The 17,709-nt window shown below is 37.1% G+C and overlaps 1 protein-coding gene across 1 annotated transcript in view; it reads left to right on the top strand.

Annotated features, from left to right (window-relative positions):
* The window catches only part of Alk (Anaplastic lymphoma kinase), a 74,249-nt gene that overhangs the window by 31,511 nt on the left and 25,029 nt on the right, over window positions 1-17,709 (top strand). Inside the window, 10 exon segments of the mRNA XM_074171962.1 lie at window positions 1,596-1,803; window positions 5,074-5,336; window positions 5,415-5,704; window positions 7,818-7,984; window positions 8,043-8,236; window positions 11,967-12,126; window positions 12,401-12,548; window positions 13,556-13,684; window positions 13,753-13,904; window positions 15,357-15,527. Coding sequence (XP_074028063.1) covers window positions 1,596-1,803; window positions 5,074-5,336; window positions 5,415-5,704; window positions 7,818-7,984; window positions 8,043-8,236; window positions 11,967-12,126; window positions 12,401-12,548; window positions 13,556-13,684; window positions 13,753-13,904; window positions 15,357-15,527 — 1,882 coding nt within the window.

The following is a 17,709-nucleotide window of genomic DNA, read 5'->3' on the forward strand; positions in this document are numbered from 1 at the left end:
ATATTCCTCTTTATGGAAGATAAAATCAAAATATAATTTATAGTACCTACGTTGTCCCCGCAGGTCAAAAAAATTTTCAATTCTTTAAATAAACACCGCAATTTCTGATATATCAAATAGTTTATTGGAAACTATAATAATATTTTTTTTTAAATATTCGAAAATCAGCTTTATGACTTGAATTTGTGGCAGTATGGTTTATTTATCAGGGCCCCGACGTGGTCGATACCTAAGCCACAGCAAGGGGTCTGCTGATAATAATTTAACAAATTATCGAACCGTATTGTCAAACAATATTGTGGGACAAGTATATTTTGAGGAAAATTCAACCGTACCTCCATATATGTATACGCTGTGAAATTGTATCAGGCCGTGTTAGGAATCACACGTTAAAAGGTGAGACCTCGTTAATACTTAGCTCGCACAAGTTTCGTCGTGCGACAGCTGGTTAACGGAAAAACAAATTTCAAAACAGACAGATTAATGAAATAGTTTGGGCAAACCCAAATGAATTTTGTTTTCAACTGATGTTCACTTCATCCCTTTCATGATGACATAGTGATTCGACAGTGACTGAAACCGGCAGATTAGTAAGCAGAATTGGTCACAAAAATGGTCTGCTAGATTGACTGATATGACCCCCTGCGTTTTTTTGGGAATTGTTGAAATCGAAAGTGTACGTTAAACAATTGCGATCTATTCCAAAACATATGGAGATACTTATAATGGACGAAATTACCACAGAAAGAAGTAAGAAATGAATTTATAACAGATGTCAATATTATCTTTGCGCTGAATGCCAGTCATTTTATTCTAATAATAAAAATTCAGCTCAGCTTGATTTTTTGAACTTGTTCGTTGTGCCAAGCAGACTGTCGAAACTCTGCGCTATAGTGTGAACGTTGATAGCTGCGGGGACACGTGGAAGATCTTCGAACTTGTCCATTGTACTCACCACTCAGCAGCTGTCAAAGCCCTGCGTTAGTATGTAGGTTGAGTGGCTACAGGGGCTCGTGGAGATTCTTGAAATAAGCAAAATGAATTTTTCTCACTAGGTAGTGACTTTTCAGCAGCCACTCGTAATCTGATCCTATCAAGGTAATGCTGTTTGGTGGTCAGCAGTACTCTATGACTCAAAGTGTGTAATAGCTATTTGCCATTTACTGAAGGGTTTTTTAACCGCATTCTACTCCACATGATAGCAACAAAAACTTTTCCGCTGCTGACGTGAAATGTTCATATATACAGTATATGAATGTCCTATATCACTGGTTTTTCTCTCAGAGGTTTGCCTGTTGCGCGTCACTCCTCTTTTGTCCAATAAGAAACTTTCCCCTGCTCACTTTTCAGAGAGTGAATATTTCTTATTGGTCAAATGAACCTCAGTAATTTCAGGAACAAAGACATTTCTGTGAAATAGGTTTTATGTAAATTTAATATACCTAATGTATGGCTTCTTTCTCTAGGTCAAAATTAGTATGTATGACCACATTGCCAGACGTTCTTTTCTCTAGAGAAATATAGTATATTTTTCGTTTTAATATTAGAGGTCACTTCCATATTCTGAGTCGTTTCATTTCGAAAATGTGTTGCAGGTAGTTTCCTTCTACTGAGGCTTCCTTTGAAATCTACGGAGTTTCATGTCGACAGTCCCTTATTCAGTCCTACAATATCTTCTTGTAAGCTGGCTCTATGGATATATCAGGAAGCAATGGAAGGAGGAGATATCAGAATTGTGGGAGCTAGAATCGATGATAATACACAATGGTTCATAAAAAGTATACCGGGTGATAATAGTAAGAGGTAAGCATATACAGTTAGTAAGTTATGAAGACACAGTAGTGTCAATGCAAAATTATACAATCAAATATATCAATTGACTTTTTCAAATGTATCAATTAACATGTTTGAAATATGTCAATGAACACATTTCATATATGTTACTTTTGGAAGCACAGAAGGGCCAAATAATACGTTTATTAGATATTTGTTTCTTGGAAATTCCGACATCAATCTCGAAATTTCGAGTTTGAAGTGTAAATTCCGAGATTGAATTCGAAATTTCGTAATTAAAGTTGGAATTTCCAAAGAAACAATTAACAAAAATACTGGACAAGTTTTTATGTACTTTACATTAAATACTATTTTACTTTTCGATGTAACAGGAGTTTAGCAGGCCAGTTTACAAGGAATTCTAAAACATAATGAATAATAAAATTCAAATTCTACAATTTTGTGAAATAATTTCAGAATTTTAAAAATATATTCATAAGTTATATAATAGAAATACGTTATGAAAGCTATATTCCGGGTTTTTGCCTGTGGTCTGCAGTTTTTATGCCTGACGTTTCGTCTACTAATGCGGTAGACATTGTCAAAGGCGATGTGGTAACATTGCAGTGCCCGAATTGGTGCTCGAGTTGTTGTTCCCGTTGTTCCCAAAGCAGTAACTGCGATCATGGTATTTGACTCTAGTTTTATAGTATTATTAGTGGGCGAGGGTTGGTTTCTCCTAATTGGATCACATGATCATGTTTGTGTACCTGTAAGGACAGGTAGCCAGATTTAATTGGTGTTCATTGCCTCTTCTGTTCAATTGAAATCGTCCCTGTGTTTTTGAATTTCCATTTCTCCTCTATCCAAAAACACAGAAATAATTTCAATAGAAATGAAGAGGCGATGAACATTAATAAAATATGGCTACCTGTCCTTAATGGTACGCGAACAAGCCACACCCACCAATAATATTAATAAACCAGATTCGAATACATGCATCGTAGTTACTACGTTGGGAACAACGGGAACAACTCGAGCACCAACTCGGGAACTGCGACCGTTATCACATCGCCTTTGATAATGTCTACCGCGGTAATAGACGAAACGTCATGCATAAAACCCTACAGACCACGGCCAAAAAACGGAAAATAGCTTTCAAACAGTTATCTCCAGTCGTGAAAGTTTACACTATTTGAAAATTGAAATAATAACAAATAATGATATAATAATAAATAATTATCTGTCAAAGTATATAAATACTTTGTAGGATATTCTTTTTGTGCTGCTTCTTTCCACAACCTCAAACATAAAGCTTAATCAATGGGAATCTGCTGAAGTGTAAATAATCGCAAACTGAAAAGTTCCTCTCGAAAAGTCACTTGGTAATTTAAACCTACTGAAGAGTCCAAATAATACGTATAATACTAATCTATGATATTCATAAAATGTGTCTTCAAGTGATAAATGAATTAAAAATGAAATGTATATACTTGGCTTTTTGGCACTTTAAATACAACAAACACTTCAACTAAAAATTTCAACTATTATTTTAATGTCTATCGCCTTACTAGAGTACTTCGCGTACCGCACTGTAACATCCACTTTACTGTGTACTTGACTGTCCGAATACGCTTGCAGCCAGCGTTTAAATATCGCAATGGAAGATCGTAGAATTTTCCCGGAAAATCTATCATGCTTCTTGCTGCTTCTCGAGCGGCAGGTAACATTGGATATTCCCACGCTCTCAGCTACGTCACATTTGGTTTATGGTTACCAGTGGCGGCCAGCGTTATTTCCTTTCGGGCATGATTCACAATACCATTTCAAAGATCAAGGGGGATTGCCGCCTCCCGTGATAGAAATATTGTTTAACGTTCATGAAGCAAACTTTCAGCCAATTCGAAATCAAGGAAAGCATTTCAACTCCAAATCAATTGCGGTACCTCTATATAATAGCGGCACTTATAATAATATTCAGAAGAACTATTTTCATCGAATATGTAAACAGAATAGAAGTGTCTGTATCTGTAGAGTAGGGAGGGTGAGTGTAGACCCACAGTACTTAGGCCACATGTGACCCATTGTACATCCTCTCGAGGAGTTGTCCTCCTTGGTCATCGTCCATCCTGTTTTTTCCAGGAAGGTGGACAGGTCACTAGGAGACATCTCCTTTATATTGGCAGGTGTAAGCCAAGACTTGCCGAACACACACTCTCTTTGGCAACCTTGAGGTGTCTCAAGGTGGCCTCCGCGAAGGTTTTGGAAGGTGCAACGACATTACTGTCGTTGCGCGGCTTCTTCATCCTTCTTGGGGTTCCCTCCGTGGAGGTGCACAAGTGAGGAAGCTCTACTGCAGGGGCAGCCGGTTCCTTGCCTTCATTCAAGGCGGAGCTCTTGGCGCCCGCTGCAGTAAGTGCCCTTGCTGTTGGAGGGGAAGTGGGGGAGGAGGAGGGTGCACTTATAATTTCTGCCACTCCTGCCTCTTTCGCCCTCTTTCTCCTTTTGGCATCGGCGCCGCAAATGCGCTTACGCCGTGGCCTTTGTATTACATCACGAGGTGATCTGCTAAGTCCAGCCTCATTCCAAGCGGTAGACTGGGGTGGACATTTTTGTTCATCCCCAGCCACCGCCTTAGATTGAGGTGAGCATTTCTGTCCAGCCTCGTAATTGGTTTTTGTTTTTTCTGTTTTTGGCAGAGCCCCGCATTACCAGAGGTAGGCTGATTACAATGAGGTTTCGCCCAGTTTCCCAAGGGGATCGTTCGTGACCGCATATTACCCTGAGACCATTCAGCTGTCGGCACGATTCCTTACACCTTATCTAGGGTAGGCTGGTCCATGGTGGCATGTTTTGCAAAGGCTTTTGGGGGGATTTTAGTTCCCCTCACCCTACTTATTTCTGCCACTGACCAGGAGTGCGGCGACCCCGTCCGTAAGGCCACATTGGCTTCCCGGACAGGGCCTCCAGTCCCCTGGCCGTTCCCCTATCCGCCACCTGGGGACGCGTCAGATAGGTATCCTAACCCACGGGCAGAAGACAAGTAACCGACATGGATATACAATATACGATATACAATATAAAATCAGCCTAAATACTGAAACCACGAGAAATGCCAGAATAATTATTTTAGATTAATATAATGATACAAACACTTTAATTCAGAATAAATGTTGAAACGTGAATTTGAATAGCCCTTCATATGGGAACAATAAGTTTAGGCTTCCTGTCATGTCGGAAGGATGAATTGTCTTGTTGTTGTACTGTTATAATAGTTGTAATATATAATTATTTCCGCAGGTGGCATAAATATGAAATGTCTGTTGGCAAAATTTCGAAAAATTTCACCATAATCATTGAAGTTGTTGCTGGTGAAAATATGAGAAATCGTGCAACGGTGGCATTCGACAATATAAAGTTGTTCCACTGTTATCATAAAAACGACGATTCCTGTTCACTCAACCAATACAAGTGTAAAGCAACAAAGAATTGCCTAAACAGCACAAGCATTTGTGACATCACCAAAGATTGTCTTCACGGAGATGATGAACAACAAAGTTGTGGTGAGCATTAACTAATAATAACTCAGTGGAAATATAGGCATAAGTTCGCGATAAACCATTTGAAAATTACTGTTTTAGATGAAATGCCGTTTGGGTCAAGATGTAATTTTGAAGAAGACTGGTGTGGCTGGCAGAATACTGATATTAAAGTAATCGAATGGGCTCGTCACAATGGTTCCACTCCCACCAACTTCACTGGGCCCAATTTTGATCATACTTACAAAAATACTACTGGAAATTACCTTTATGTCAACATGCTTAAAGAAAATGCCAAATTTGCTACAGCCGCTATACTGAGAAGTGTAGATTTCAATCCTCCACCTAAGGTCCACGGGAATTCTTCATCTAGATTCTTCAATTCCTGTGCGGTAAGAAGAAACATGTTGTAACGTTTTTTTTGTTCAGAGTATAACGCGAACTATTTCATGAAATTACCTGTATACATGTCATACTCGATCATGATCAATTCATTTGATCACTTGATACTCTTTACTGATAGGTGCCACCACCAATTCGAACCTTATATTTATCATTTATAATGTTGTCTATAACTAGAACATTCCAAGTTTTACCTGTCTCTATTAGATGGCACACGACTTCACTCTTCCGAATCCCAAACTCCATTTCTGTCCTCTGAAAATATTTTTGAATATTGTGGATAGTTACCAAGGTGATGTGATATGATAAGCGGCTTTGCCTCTCTCTGCCTCAGCAAATTGCGTTTATGCATTATTTCTTAATTGGATTTGTTATGCTGTATGGCTATTGCTTTTTCATCACTTTGTAGATCATTTAATAGTAGGTTCTATACCTATTTGGAATAGAAACCTTCCTTTACTGGGGGTTTCTTCTGGAGAGTACCAACTCAGCCATCTGAGAAAAGCTTCCGACTTTAGAGTTTGTTATATAATAAGTTTGATCGACTCCAGTATCCGAATCACCTTCGTCAGCCGAATCCGAAGTATTGGTACTAATTGGCAGAATCATATTTCTACATTTCCTGAGAACTCCTCTACTCCATATTCATGTAACAGTGGAACATTTTTTTATAAGAGCACTGCTACAAGTTGTCGTCATCTCTTTAGGACATTACCAAGAACTCCAAGCACCATCATACATCGAGGAAAATTAAGGCCAGATTTTCGATATTTCCTGATTCATTATTTTTTTATTTAATTACCGATTAGTAGATGATATTATTATTTTCTCCGCCGTAACTGATAATGAAAAATTATTGGCACTGATATACTTATCACGTGCAATTCATTTAAAATAATTACTCTGAAGAATCAATCTTAATTTTTTATAGCGAGTCATTAGAAGATTCACACTTGTTACGCTGAACATAGTACTATGAACAGGCGAGTTATATAATATAAATGTTGATCATATCTAACTTAGATCCTCCTAAACATTTGATTATTTGAATGTTCTAATTATTAAATGATATTTTATTTTAATGTTGTTTTCGTTTTTCAACAGAGATAGTGGAATATTTTATGTAGTCACTGGATAGTTTTTTTTGTCACGTCGTATAAAATGAATTGTGTTTTCCGTGGTTGGCAAAATTCCGAAATACTACTGTTTTAAATCCGGTGGCGCCTGATTCAACATAAATTTTTTTTAGTTTCCTCCTACTCACGACCCAAAGAAGCTTCCTGACTAAGAGCTCCGTGCAAGTGTACCTTTTGATAAAAAAAAGGTTACATTTACAATAACCACATTGAATGGAGAGTACTGTTCGGAAAAAAATTCAGGGTGTATATTTTACTATTCAAAATCTTTCTGAAAGGCAATTGAATTCATTTCACGCATTGTTTATAATATTAAATCTTTCACATTTAATATTCTGAAAACCATTTCTTACTTTTGAGTAAATAGTAAATGAGTTATTTTCTACATAATTTTATTTTATTTTTTGGGAAAAAAAGTTTTTGGCTCTCTACTCCATCTTTATACAAAAAAAGAGATGAGGGAATCTTCCAAAGAACGGAAGGAAGTAATCAATTTGAAAATAAGTAACTCTATTCATGGATGTGTAGATCATGCAAAGAAGTAACTTTCAGACACAAACTGAAAGAAAGTCCTCCTGAAACAGCTACTTTCATATAAACATTGAATAACACGAAAGAAAAAAATTCTTTCGAAACAAATACTTCTATATGAACACTGAATTATACAGAAGATACTTTCCTCTACTCAGTTTTACACGAAAGAAAAAAATTCAATGTTTATATGAAAGTAGCTGTTTCAGGAGGACTTTTTTTCAGTTTGTGTCTGAAAGTTACTTCTTTGCGTGATCTACACATCCATGAATAGAGTTACTTATTTTCAAATTGATTACTTCCTTCCTTTCTTTAGAAGATTCCCTCATCTCTTTTTTTGTATAAAGATGGAGTAGTAGAAAGCCAAAAACTTTCTTTCCCAAAAATTAATCACTCCTAAAAATATAACCCCTTCAATTTAATTTCATATTTGTAGATTCGCTTCTATCTACACAAAACAGGAAAACACAACAGCGCGATATTGGTGCAAGTTACTGAGCTTAAGCCTTCAGAAAACGTTTCAGTAGAATTATTATGGAGTTACAGTGACCATGGTGATCAATGGGTACGCCAGGTTTTCATTTTGCCAAACATTTCACACAGGTGAGTTGAGTTACATGGCGTAAAATTTCTGTATTTTACTACACTTGAATCATTTTAGGTATTTCATACATTTTGAAGCAAGGAGAGGTATCAGGTACATGAGTGATGTAGCTATAGATGATGTTTCATTAAGTCCTGAATGTTTCGGACTGAACATACCAAAAGAAGATCTAAACGGATATAATTATTGGGATGTCAGAGAAGGACATGAATCTGAAAAAGAAATTCATAAAGATTTCCTGAACAAAACTTGTAAGCACTCTCATTTAATGGATGACATGATTATTCTTTCCTGTTTTTTCTCAAGTATCATTCCACTGATAATTCTTTTGAAAAGATTTTTGCTCTATCTATAATTCAAATTCGAAAATGATACATTATTAGTAAGAAATCAACCAATTGAGAATCTGAAAACGAATTGGTGTACCTACATAACCAATTAACTCCGAATTACTTTTCGAACCACGCACTACAACATAAACTACAAGCACTATAAAAATACATTTGTCAGGGAAATGCATATAGTAGAGTAATGCAGAGTAGAAAATAGTTCGGTAGTGAGAATGAAATCAAGGAAAAGAATATATCTAAAATGAAAAATTATCCCAATGCACTAGTCAACAGAATCTAACCAAGGTATAGAGAAATCAATAGCAATAATAATAATAATAAAAGAGTTTGACATACGTGAATTATAAGTTTTTTTGCATAAAAAATTTGCACACTGTTTGACAAAATCATGTCTCAGTTACTTTCAAGAAACTGTGACTACCTTGGAGTCTCAATCTGCCTACTCCCAAGGGTCGACTGTGTTTCTACAGTGACTGACTAATGTATTTATTCAAATTTTTGGGATTAGTGTTTACAAGGCATGTTTATGGTGGGATCCTGCTTTAGGCTTATGCCTCTTCGGGGTTACAGTTATCTATCTTATAATCTATATTAATATTGTGTTAGTTTTTTCCTTTGTCTGTTCGTTCGGGTATCCTGGTCCATAGCGGTGGGTCGTTGTTCGGGGGGTGTTGGTTCGTGATGAGCCTGGGGTGGTATGGTCGATAGTTCATGATGTTCTTCAGGGTATTCCAGGGCGTGAATTTTCTGCTATCTGATAGCCAATGGATATTCCTCTAGGATGTTCTGAATCTGCTCCGAAGGGTCTTCCAGCAGCCCCAGGAGTCTGGCTGGAGGAACGGGAGCTTTTTCCTTGGTACCCTTTTGGCGCCTCCGCGGGGTCTCCATAGGGAAGTCAGGGTGGCGATGGCCGCAGTGTTGTGGCTTCTCATGGTTCTCAATGCGTCTCTGCCCTGGAGTTCCTGAAATCTCAGATTGATAGGTGTAATATCAATATCATATCCGAATGGAAGGTTGTGGATATTTCTTAGGATTCTTCTCTCGGTCCTTAGTGCAGTAGAGCGCGGCTTTATGGTCCACGATAGGTCTTATAAAGGTTTTGTAGGTGTGTAAGAGAGTCTTTCTGTTTCATCTGGCGAGTTTGCCTCTCAGCGCTTTTAGGAGATTCGCCCTTTTCCCGACTCTATCCAGGGTTTCTCTAAGATCGGTCTCCCAGTTGAGGGTCCTCGTGAAAGTGACCCCCAGGTAGGACACCGAGTCTTGGAGGTGGAGGTTCTCTCCTAACAGTGTGATGTTCAAGTCGTTAGTATTAAGTTAACAACGGGTCGTGGTATTGGGGTGTCTAAATAGGATTGTTTGGGTTTTAAGGGGATTCATTTTGATTCGCCACTTGTTGCACCATTGCTCAAAGGGGTTGATCATTGTTTGGGCTTGTGTTTGCAGGATACGGGTGCTGGTGGCGGAGGAGTAAAGTATTGTTTCGTCTGCGTATTGTAGGATTTTTTCAGTGGAGGGAGAATCGTGAACATAGATTTGAAATAGGGAGGGAGCGAGGGCTCCGGATTTGGGTATGAACGGGGAGGAGAGGGTTTCGCCTACTTTGACACGAATTTGTCTGTTGGTAAGATAGGACGTGACTAGTCTGATGAAGTGAGGAGGAAGTTGGATTTGAATAGGATTCCAGATCAGGCCAGCGTGCCAGACCTTATCGAATGCTTTTTCGAAGTCTAAGAGGATGGCGACAGTACCGAAGGAAGAATTAATATTTTGGGTGATATGTGTGTTTAGTTCTGCTAGCGCATTTTGTATGGAGTGTTTGGGTCTGAACCCATGTTGGTATGGAAGGATGATATTATTTTTGTGGATGAAGTTATGTAATCTGTTAGTGATTAGACGTTCGAGAAGTTTTCCGAGGACATTGAGGAGACTGATAGGTCTATAGGAGTCGGATTTGGTGGGGCCTTTTTGAGGTTTGGGAATCAGGATAGTGTTTGTCTGTTTCCAGGCCGATGAGAAGTATGCATGTCTTAAACATGCGTCTAGGATATGCTTGAGGTGTATCAGGGCGGAGTCGGGGAGGTTTTTCAGGATTCGGCGTTTGATTGAGTCAGGTCCAGGGGCAATGTTTGAATGGCTTGGAGGATGTCTTCCTCACTGAAGGGGGATCTTAGGGGACACTTTGGGTCGAAGAGGATTTGACCGGGATGTCTGCCCAGATACGCGGAGACTTGTTGTTGGACGGAGTTTATGTGACGGTTGTCGAAGTGGATATCTTTTAGGAGTTGGAATGTACATTCTAGGTTTTCTCGGAAGGCTTCGGCTTTATCAACAGGATTGGAAATGATGTTGTTGTCAATCTCGAGGTGACTGACGGTTTTCCGTTTGAATTTATTGTGTCTACAGTCTCTGGTCTGGTATTTATATTCCCAGACGAGTGATGGGGCAGGCTGTTAGTGGCAGCAAGGGCAGGTTTGGTAGTGGAAACGGGGTTGCGACTTACAGAAGGGAGATGTGCAATGTTGTGAGATGTACGGCGTGACAGTAATCTTTGAATCATTTCGTTTGATGAGGCAGCTGAGACGTTTTTCAATTTCAATTGCTTCCAGGATTATCCTGGCTTAGAGAGTTTTTTTCTATGGCGATAGTTTTGGTGTTTTCGCAGCTCATTGTGTGGCCTGTTTCATGCGGATGTTTGAAGAAAAATGAGGCTGGACCTGATTTACGAACAGCAAGCTCTTAGGCTTTGCTGAAGACTCTTCTGTTGGTCTGGATGATGTAAGTTCTGGAGTAGGTGAAACATGGTATTTCGTATATGCCCTGTGCCCTTAGGTGTTCGTAGGAAAGTGTAAGTTGGATTATTGGTTGTGAATACTATTCTTATATCGTTCCTCTTCAGCATTCGGCTCACTTTGTTCATCGGGATATGTGTGGGGTATGTGGGGTGTGGGGTATGTGTTTGCTGGAGTTGGATGGATCTTTGAATTTGAGTATCGGAATAGTCGTTTTGGCGAAGGGCGGGTTTGAGTTCGTCTTGTTCCTTGGATATTTTGTGACTGTCAGTGAGACTGATATATCTTTATGATAGAATTCAAAACGGAATTTGATTGGGCAATATGATGATGGGACTTAGCATTGACGTATCGATTAGTATGGGTGGGTTTTCGGTAAACAGTGTGTGAGGAAGAATCATTGGACTTTGCGCTAAAAAACGATTATGGGATAGAAGATGAATTTGGATTCCATTATTTGATTGTAGGATGAAATATGATATCTCATCCTGTAGATTTATTTTTAGAATGAAGTGATTTTGTAGTAGTTACCTTTGTATTGAAAGAATGGTAGTTGATTGTTTAATAAATATTTTGGATTAAATCTACAAAATATCACCTGAAAACAAACTTAAAAATAACCAACAAAATATCTTTTATTTTAAAAGTTTTGGATTAACTTTCATTACTATACTTATTTCCAGTACCTATATCAAGAATAATTCAGAGGGATTTGGAATACACATAACCAAATTGTTTTAAACTATTTGAACCATTTCTACATGATGGGTAGAATTTTCTGTAGAGATGGCTCGTCAAATTGAAGAGGAAGTAACTCAATTCATAATTTAATTTTTTTTCAGATTATGAGATAACAACGTGTAATGCTAAAGGAAGATTTGGACCAACTCAACCAGAATGTACCAAAGCATACAATGGAACAAATGTCAACATCAAAGTAGTTCATGAACCTGGAGTTACTGGGGTTCAGAAATGGGTTGTACCCAAAGACGGTTATTACACGTAAGGTGTATTTTGTTTCAACTTGAAGATTAGATTTGCTTGCTAAGACAGTTAATCAGAATTGAAGTCGTTGATGAAACCAGACTTCATTAATAATCCTTAAAATTCAATTCATAGGATAGAATTGAACAAACAATTAAATAAGTCAATCTTTGATGAGATACGATCATGAATGCCTATGTTCTTATAAAAAATATATCAATTTTTAATTTTTGTATTTTTACTGACAACTCTATAAATTGTCGTTGTCAATTGAAATTATATTATTTTCAAGGTTTATATTGAGTGGAGCTGGTGGAGGTAAAGGTAGTTCCGGAATGGGTTCGTCTAAAGGTGCTATGATAAGGACCGTGGTAGACCTGAAGAAGGGCCGGGAAATTTATATGTTGGTTGGTCAAGAGGGTACTAGTTCATGCGTGAAGGTATGAAGTTGAAATAAATTATTCGTTTGTTTCTGGCATTGTGTATTGAATTGCAGGAGTGATTTCATAAACATACTAAGAGTATGATGATTGATGATCCTACTCTGTGAGTTTATGAAAGCATTCCAGTGAATTTTTTGTATTTATAAAACGTATGTGTTATTTGAGTTTTGATACTTATTATTGGTGTGTTTCAAGTTGCAAAATAAATCGGCATAGTAGTATATATTGTTACGTTTTCCCCCGTGGGTTCACCAATAATTAACAACACTGAATAATCAAACTCAATTTTATTTCACTTAAAATACAACAAACACTTCAACTAAAAATTTAACAATTATTTGAATATATATGGCCTTACTAGATCACTTCGCGTACCGCACTGTAGCTTCCACTTGACTGTCTCGATATCCTCGTAGCTAGCCTTTCAATATGCCGTAGAAATTTCGCCGAAGTTCTGTTGAAGTCGGTAGCATTATTGTTGGTGCTTCTCGAGTGGCGGGGAATAATCGTATATTCGCGCGCTCTTAGCTACGTCACCACTGGTTTATAGCTACCAGTGGCGACCGGTGTTATTTCCTTTCGGGCATGATTAACAATATTCCAAATTTTTCCTTCAGAAGTTTATAGACTCAGTCATAGGTACCATGATTTCTGAACTAAGAAATGGAAGAAGAAAAAGTGAATATAATATATTAAAAGTAAATATTGAAGTAGTTGCTATTGGGAACATTCAATTCGTCAGGCTCAGATATGGACAAATTTCATGATTCTGAAAAGCTACATGGTGCATTTATTCATCATTCCAGGAGAACACTGGCATATATAAATCTTAATAAAATAGTCACTGGTGAGAAAAAAACATCTCAGAAAAAATTATCGGCAATGTTTTAGTAATTCAACCGACTTTGAATATCTCACGGTTTCAGATTTTCCCATGCATCTTGGATAGACAGTTTAGATGATATACAGATTTTTTCTGAATTCGAAATTCTCTTCATTTTCAGAGTCTTGGAGTTCAAAAAAATTCCTCCTGTCACTCCAACAATAATTTCGGAGATGGAATTCGTGGAGTTTTTTATCTTGTTATCAAAGACAGTGGAGGAGGAGGTGGTGGTGGAACGTACATTTTCACAGTGAGTTTCAAACTACTAAAGAAGAAAACTAAAAAATTGGGCATACAAAATTATATTTTCATTTACAGCGCAATGGCACTAAGGAAAAGGTACCTTTAGCAGTTGCCGGAGGAGGTGGTGGTTTAGGTTTAGGTCGTTTTATTGTCGATAATGTGCAGCAACATGGACAAGGTATAAGCAAGTCGAGAAAACCCCACACTGGAAAAATGTATGGACCTGGGTAATTTCTTTTATATTACATTACATCTGAATATACTATCAAGTCACAAATATTCAACTAAAAAAATTTCAACGGACCTCAACTGGATCTTACCTCGGGTGTTCCATAAGGAAGCAACCTAGGTCCACTTCTCTTTAACCCCATAATAAACGATATTGTTGAGGCCATTGACATCGACTGTGATATACGCGGATGACCTGAGATTATATTGTGAGATCAATGGCATCGAGGACTGTCTTCAACTCTCCCTCAATCTGAAACATGTTGAGCAATGGTGTTTTCGCAATAATATTTCCTTAAATGCGAGAAAATGTAATAAAATGACGTACATATGATGTACTGTTTGGAACCTTTGGTGTAGTAATGAATATTACTGGAGTTTTTTCCCAACACCAAATCGTTATTTTTACACCTCGACACGTGTTTCGATCACCAAGTGATCATCTTCAAGAGGAAGATAAAACTCAGTTTTATCAGACATAAATCAGACAATATCTATCCACCAATTGGATTTCCCCATGATGCATTGTTAGCTAGACATGCTATGAATAGGTTGAGTTGCAGTCGTGATTGTCACTCCACAATTTTTCTTTTTAAACTGATTAATAATTTTATTATTGACCCACATATTCTGCAAAAACTGAATTTCAATGTACCTAGACCAATCTCTAGAGTGGTTAATCCTTTTTATCTGCCAACACCACGTACAAATCTTCTGAAACTTTCACCTCTACATAACATGCAATTCTGCAAGTTGTCAGCTCGACATTTTTTACTGTTCCATCTCTGAGATTAGGTCTTTTCACTCCAGCTAATTGTTTTTATCTTATAACTGATTGTAATCGTATTGTATTGTGATTTGACCTATATCCCTGTTCTGTAGTTGGGTGTAACGGTGTAACCTGTAGAACAGTGTATGAATAAATAAATAAACATCCTTCACAAATGTTCAGTACTAAGTCAATGAAGTAAGCAGTAACTGTAAATGTGAAAGATGTGGTACTTCATAAGCAAAAATTCTGACAATTATTCTTGTCATAAGTACATTTTTCCATAATTTGGTCGTGGCTACATACGGGCAAATAAAAAATTCACTTCTGTAAAAACTGATGTGAATAAGCTGAATTATGGAATCTAACGAATTATTTAGGAATCACACGTTAAAAGGTAAGACCTCGTTAGTCCTTAGCTCGCACAAGTTTCTCAACTTCTGAGAGTTGTCGTTCGTATGGGGGCGGCAGCTGATTGACGGAAAAATAGATTTTAAACAGAAACTACAACTAAGCACTACTATCATCAACTTTTTTGTTTCGTGAACTGTCTTCAGAAGTGGAAATTTGTGCGAAATTTAGATGATCGAGGTCCCCCTTTCTAACGTGCCATTCCTAGCATTATAATAATTTATAAATGAATATTTTTTGTGTTCTTCAAAAAATAGTCATGTGATTTTAGGAGTGCTGGTGCTGGAGGGGGTTGGACCATGTTCCCAGGCCTTGTCGATTCCGCCCATAAACCAATGATGGGTAGTTCCTTGCAAGCTGGAGGCATCGGTGGTAAAGCTTGTTATAATTCTACTGATCACCGTGGTGATGGTGGCTTTGGAGGTGGTGGAGGAGGGTGCAGGTACTTAACAAATCACACATATTTTGTGTCTCATTTCTGAGATTCATCTTGAAGGTCTAATGAGTAAAACATCTCATTTTGATGGTTGATTGAGTTAAATTCTACATAATAAATAGGTACAATTGTTTTTAAGAACAATGTAATAATCCATTCAATTATAAATTGATGAGTGAAGCAGAGATAACCCAAAACTTTGTCTTGGGTCTGTTATCTAAAAAATTTATACCAAAAAAGGATTTATTTTGCATGTGAAACTTGTAATATGCTCTGCTTATTATTTGTAGTTAACTGCTTTTCGTTACATCAAAATAGTATTTCGTTTGTTTTTCATCTCAACCAATAAATAGTTTCTACCAGTATATTGTGTTCCTTAGGGTCGAAAGAAGAGTTCCTTCAGAATCCCAAGATGGGACTGAATAACTGTGAATATATATCACATAAACAATTAGAAAAAAGTCAGCAAATTTCTAGTTCAATTTCAGAGCATATATAAAAAAAACATAAAATTCTTATGAATTTCAAGTTGATTGGTCTCAAGATAATTCATTAAATATACATTTTGCGACACTGTTTTCAGTATCTAGATAATTAATTTTGATAAATTGATGAAATGTAACTATTTCTGTTATCCTTCCATAACGCTTTCAAAAAATGAAATTGTAGAACTTTAAAGATTCATTTATTTTGAAGTTTAAACATTTCTTGTAATAATGTTTGTATCCGTTTGTATTTTAAACTTATAAGTTAGGTATGTAACTCAATTCCTCAATAACAACATGATTCACTAATTACCTTTCTGACCTATTGTGTTGAGTTGTGAGGTTATTCTTGCCGGATACCATGTTTTTATTTCAAAAGTATTCGTGAAGGCTATTTGTTCAAGTTATGAACTTTTACAATAGATTCATTATGGCAGTTACATATTAACGTCTTAAGGTTTGTAGCATATATCTAGTAGGTACTCAATGATATTACATACATACATTTTCAAAGTGAAACAGAAATTTAAAGTAGCACAAAATGAAATTGGTAGACTACGAAAAGGCGATAAAATGTTTATCGAAAAGGAACCCGTCATTCCGCGATGTTTTCCGAAATGTATATTTGAAACTAACACCATTTAACAATATTGTGAAAAATAAAAATGAACAAAAAATGACAGCATAGAACATATTAACATATTCACAAGTTTTCGAAAAGTCTCAGTTGCGTTTGAATAAAAAGAATGGTTGGAATTTTATTGTATACTTATCTTTTATGACAAGTTACTGACTAATGAGACTCAACAAAAGTTTTGTGGCTTCGCAGCACGGAATGGCGTGCTCCTTTCTAAAAGAAATCCTATTAAAACTGTTTCAAACTATATGTGGAGTTTGATTCGGTGGTATATTTCATGCAGAAGATTCGCACCTGTGGAGGTGGAGACTAGGTTCCGGTACAACCCTGGTATCAAATATGGGTAAACGATATCGGTTTAACTATTCAAGATTGAAAATAATGTTTACAAAAAAAGTTGTACAGAGTAATGAAAACTATGTTACCAAAATAACTACCAACATAATAATGTTTAATAAACACGAGATCAATATTGTAATTTTGGAACCTCGTTTATATTTCAACTTGATTGATTTTCTTGAAAAGAAATATTGGGCTATAACAGTACTTAGGGTGGGATTTATATACAAATATTAGTTTATTCGAAATTAATATTGCTTTTCATACAGCGAAACTATGAATTTTCAGAATATAAAAGGTTTGACTACTTCACCAGAAGCAGAAAATTGGACAATCCCTCAGTGGTGAGGTCATTCAATTTGGAACGGAGGTGAAATATCTTGGCTTTGTTCTTGATAGGAAACCCACCTGGAACGCTCACTTGGAAAACGTTTTACCTAAAGCCAGACTGTCCCTATGGACATGTCAAAGGATTTGTGGTAAAACTTGAGGTTTGGGTCCCGAAAAAATCCATTGGATTTATGTGATAATTGACATACCAATTATAACTTATGGGGCAATCGTCTGGTGGTCGAAGGCTTTACAGAAAACGGTCCAGGCGAAGCTCTTTGGCTTACAGAGACAGGCTTGTCTGGCCATCAGTGGTGCCATCAGTTCCACATCGACAGCGGCCATGGAGATCCTTCTAGATCTACCTCCTCTCCACATTTTTCTAGAGAGAGAGGCT

The sequence above is a fragment of the Leptinotarsa decemlineata genome, unplaced genomic scaffold (assembly GCF_025532065.1).
Source record: "Leptinotarsa decemlineata unplaced genomic scaffold, Ldec_3_MD MMD2_tig00000035_RagTag_RagTag, whole genome shotgun sequence".
Lineage (NCBI taxonomy): Eukaryota > Metazoa > Arthropoda > Insecta > Coleoptera > Chrysomelidae > Leptinotarsa > Leptinotarsa decemlineata.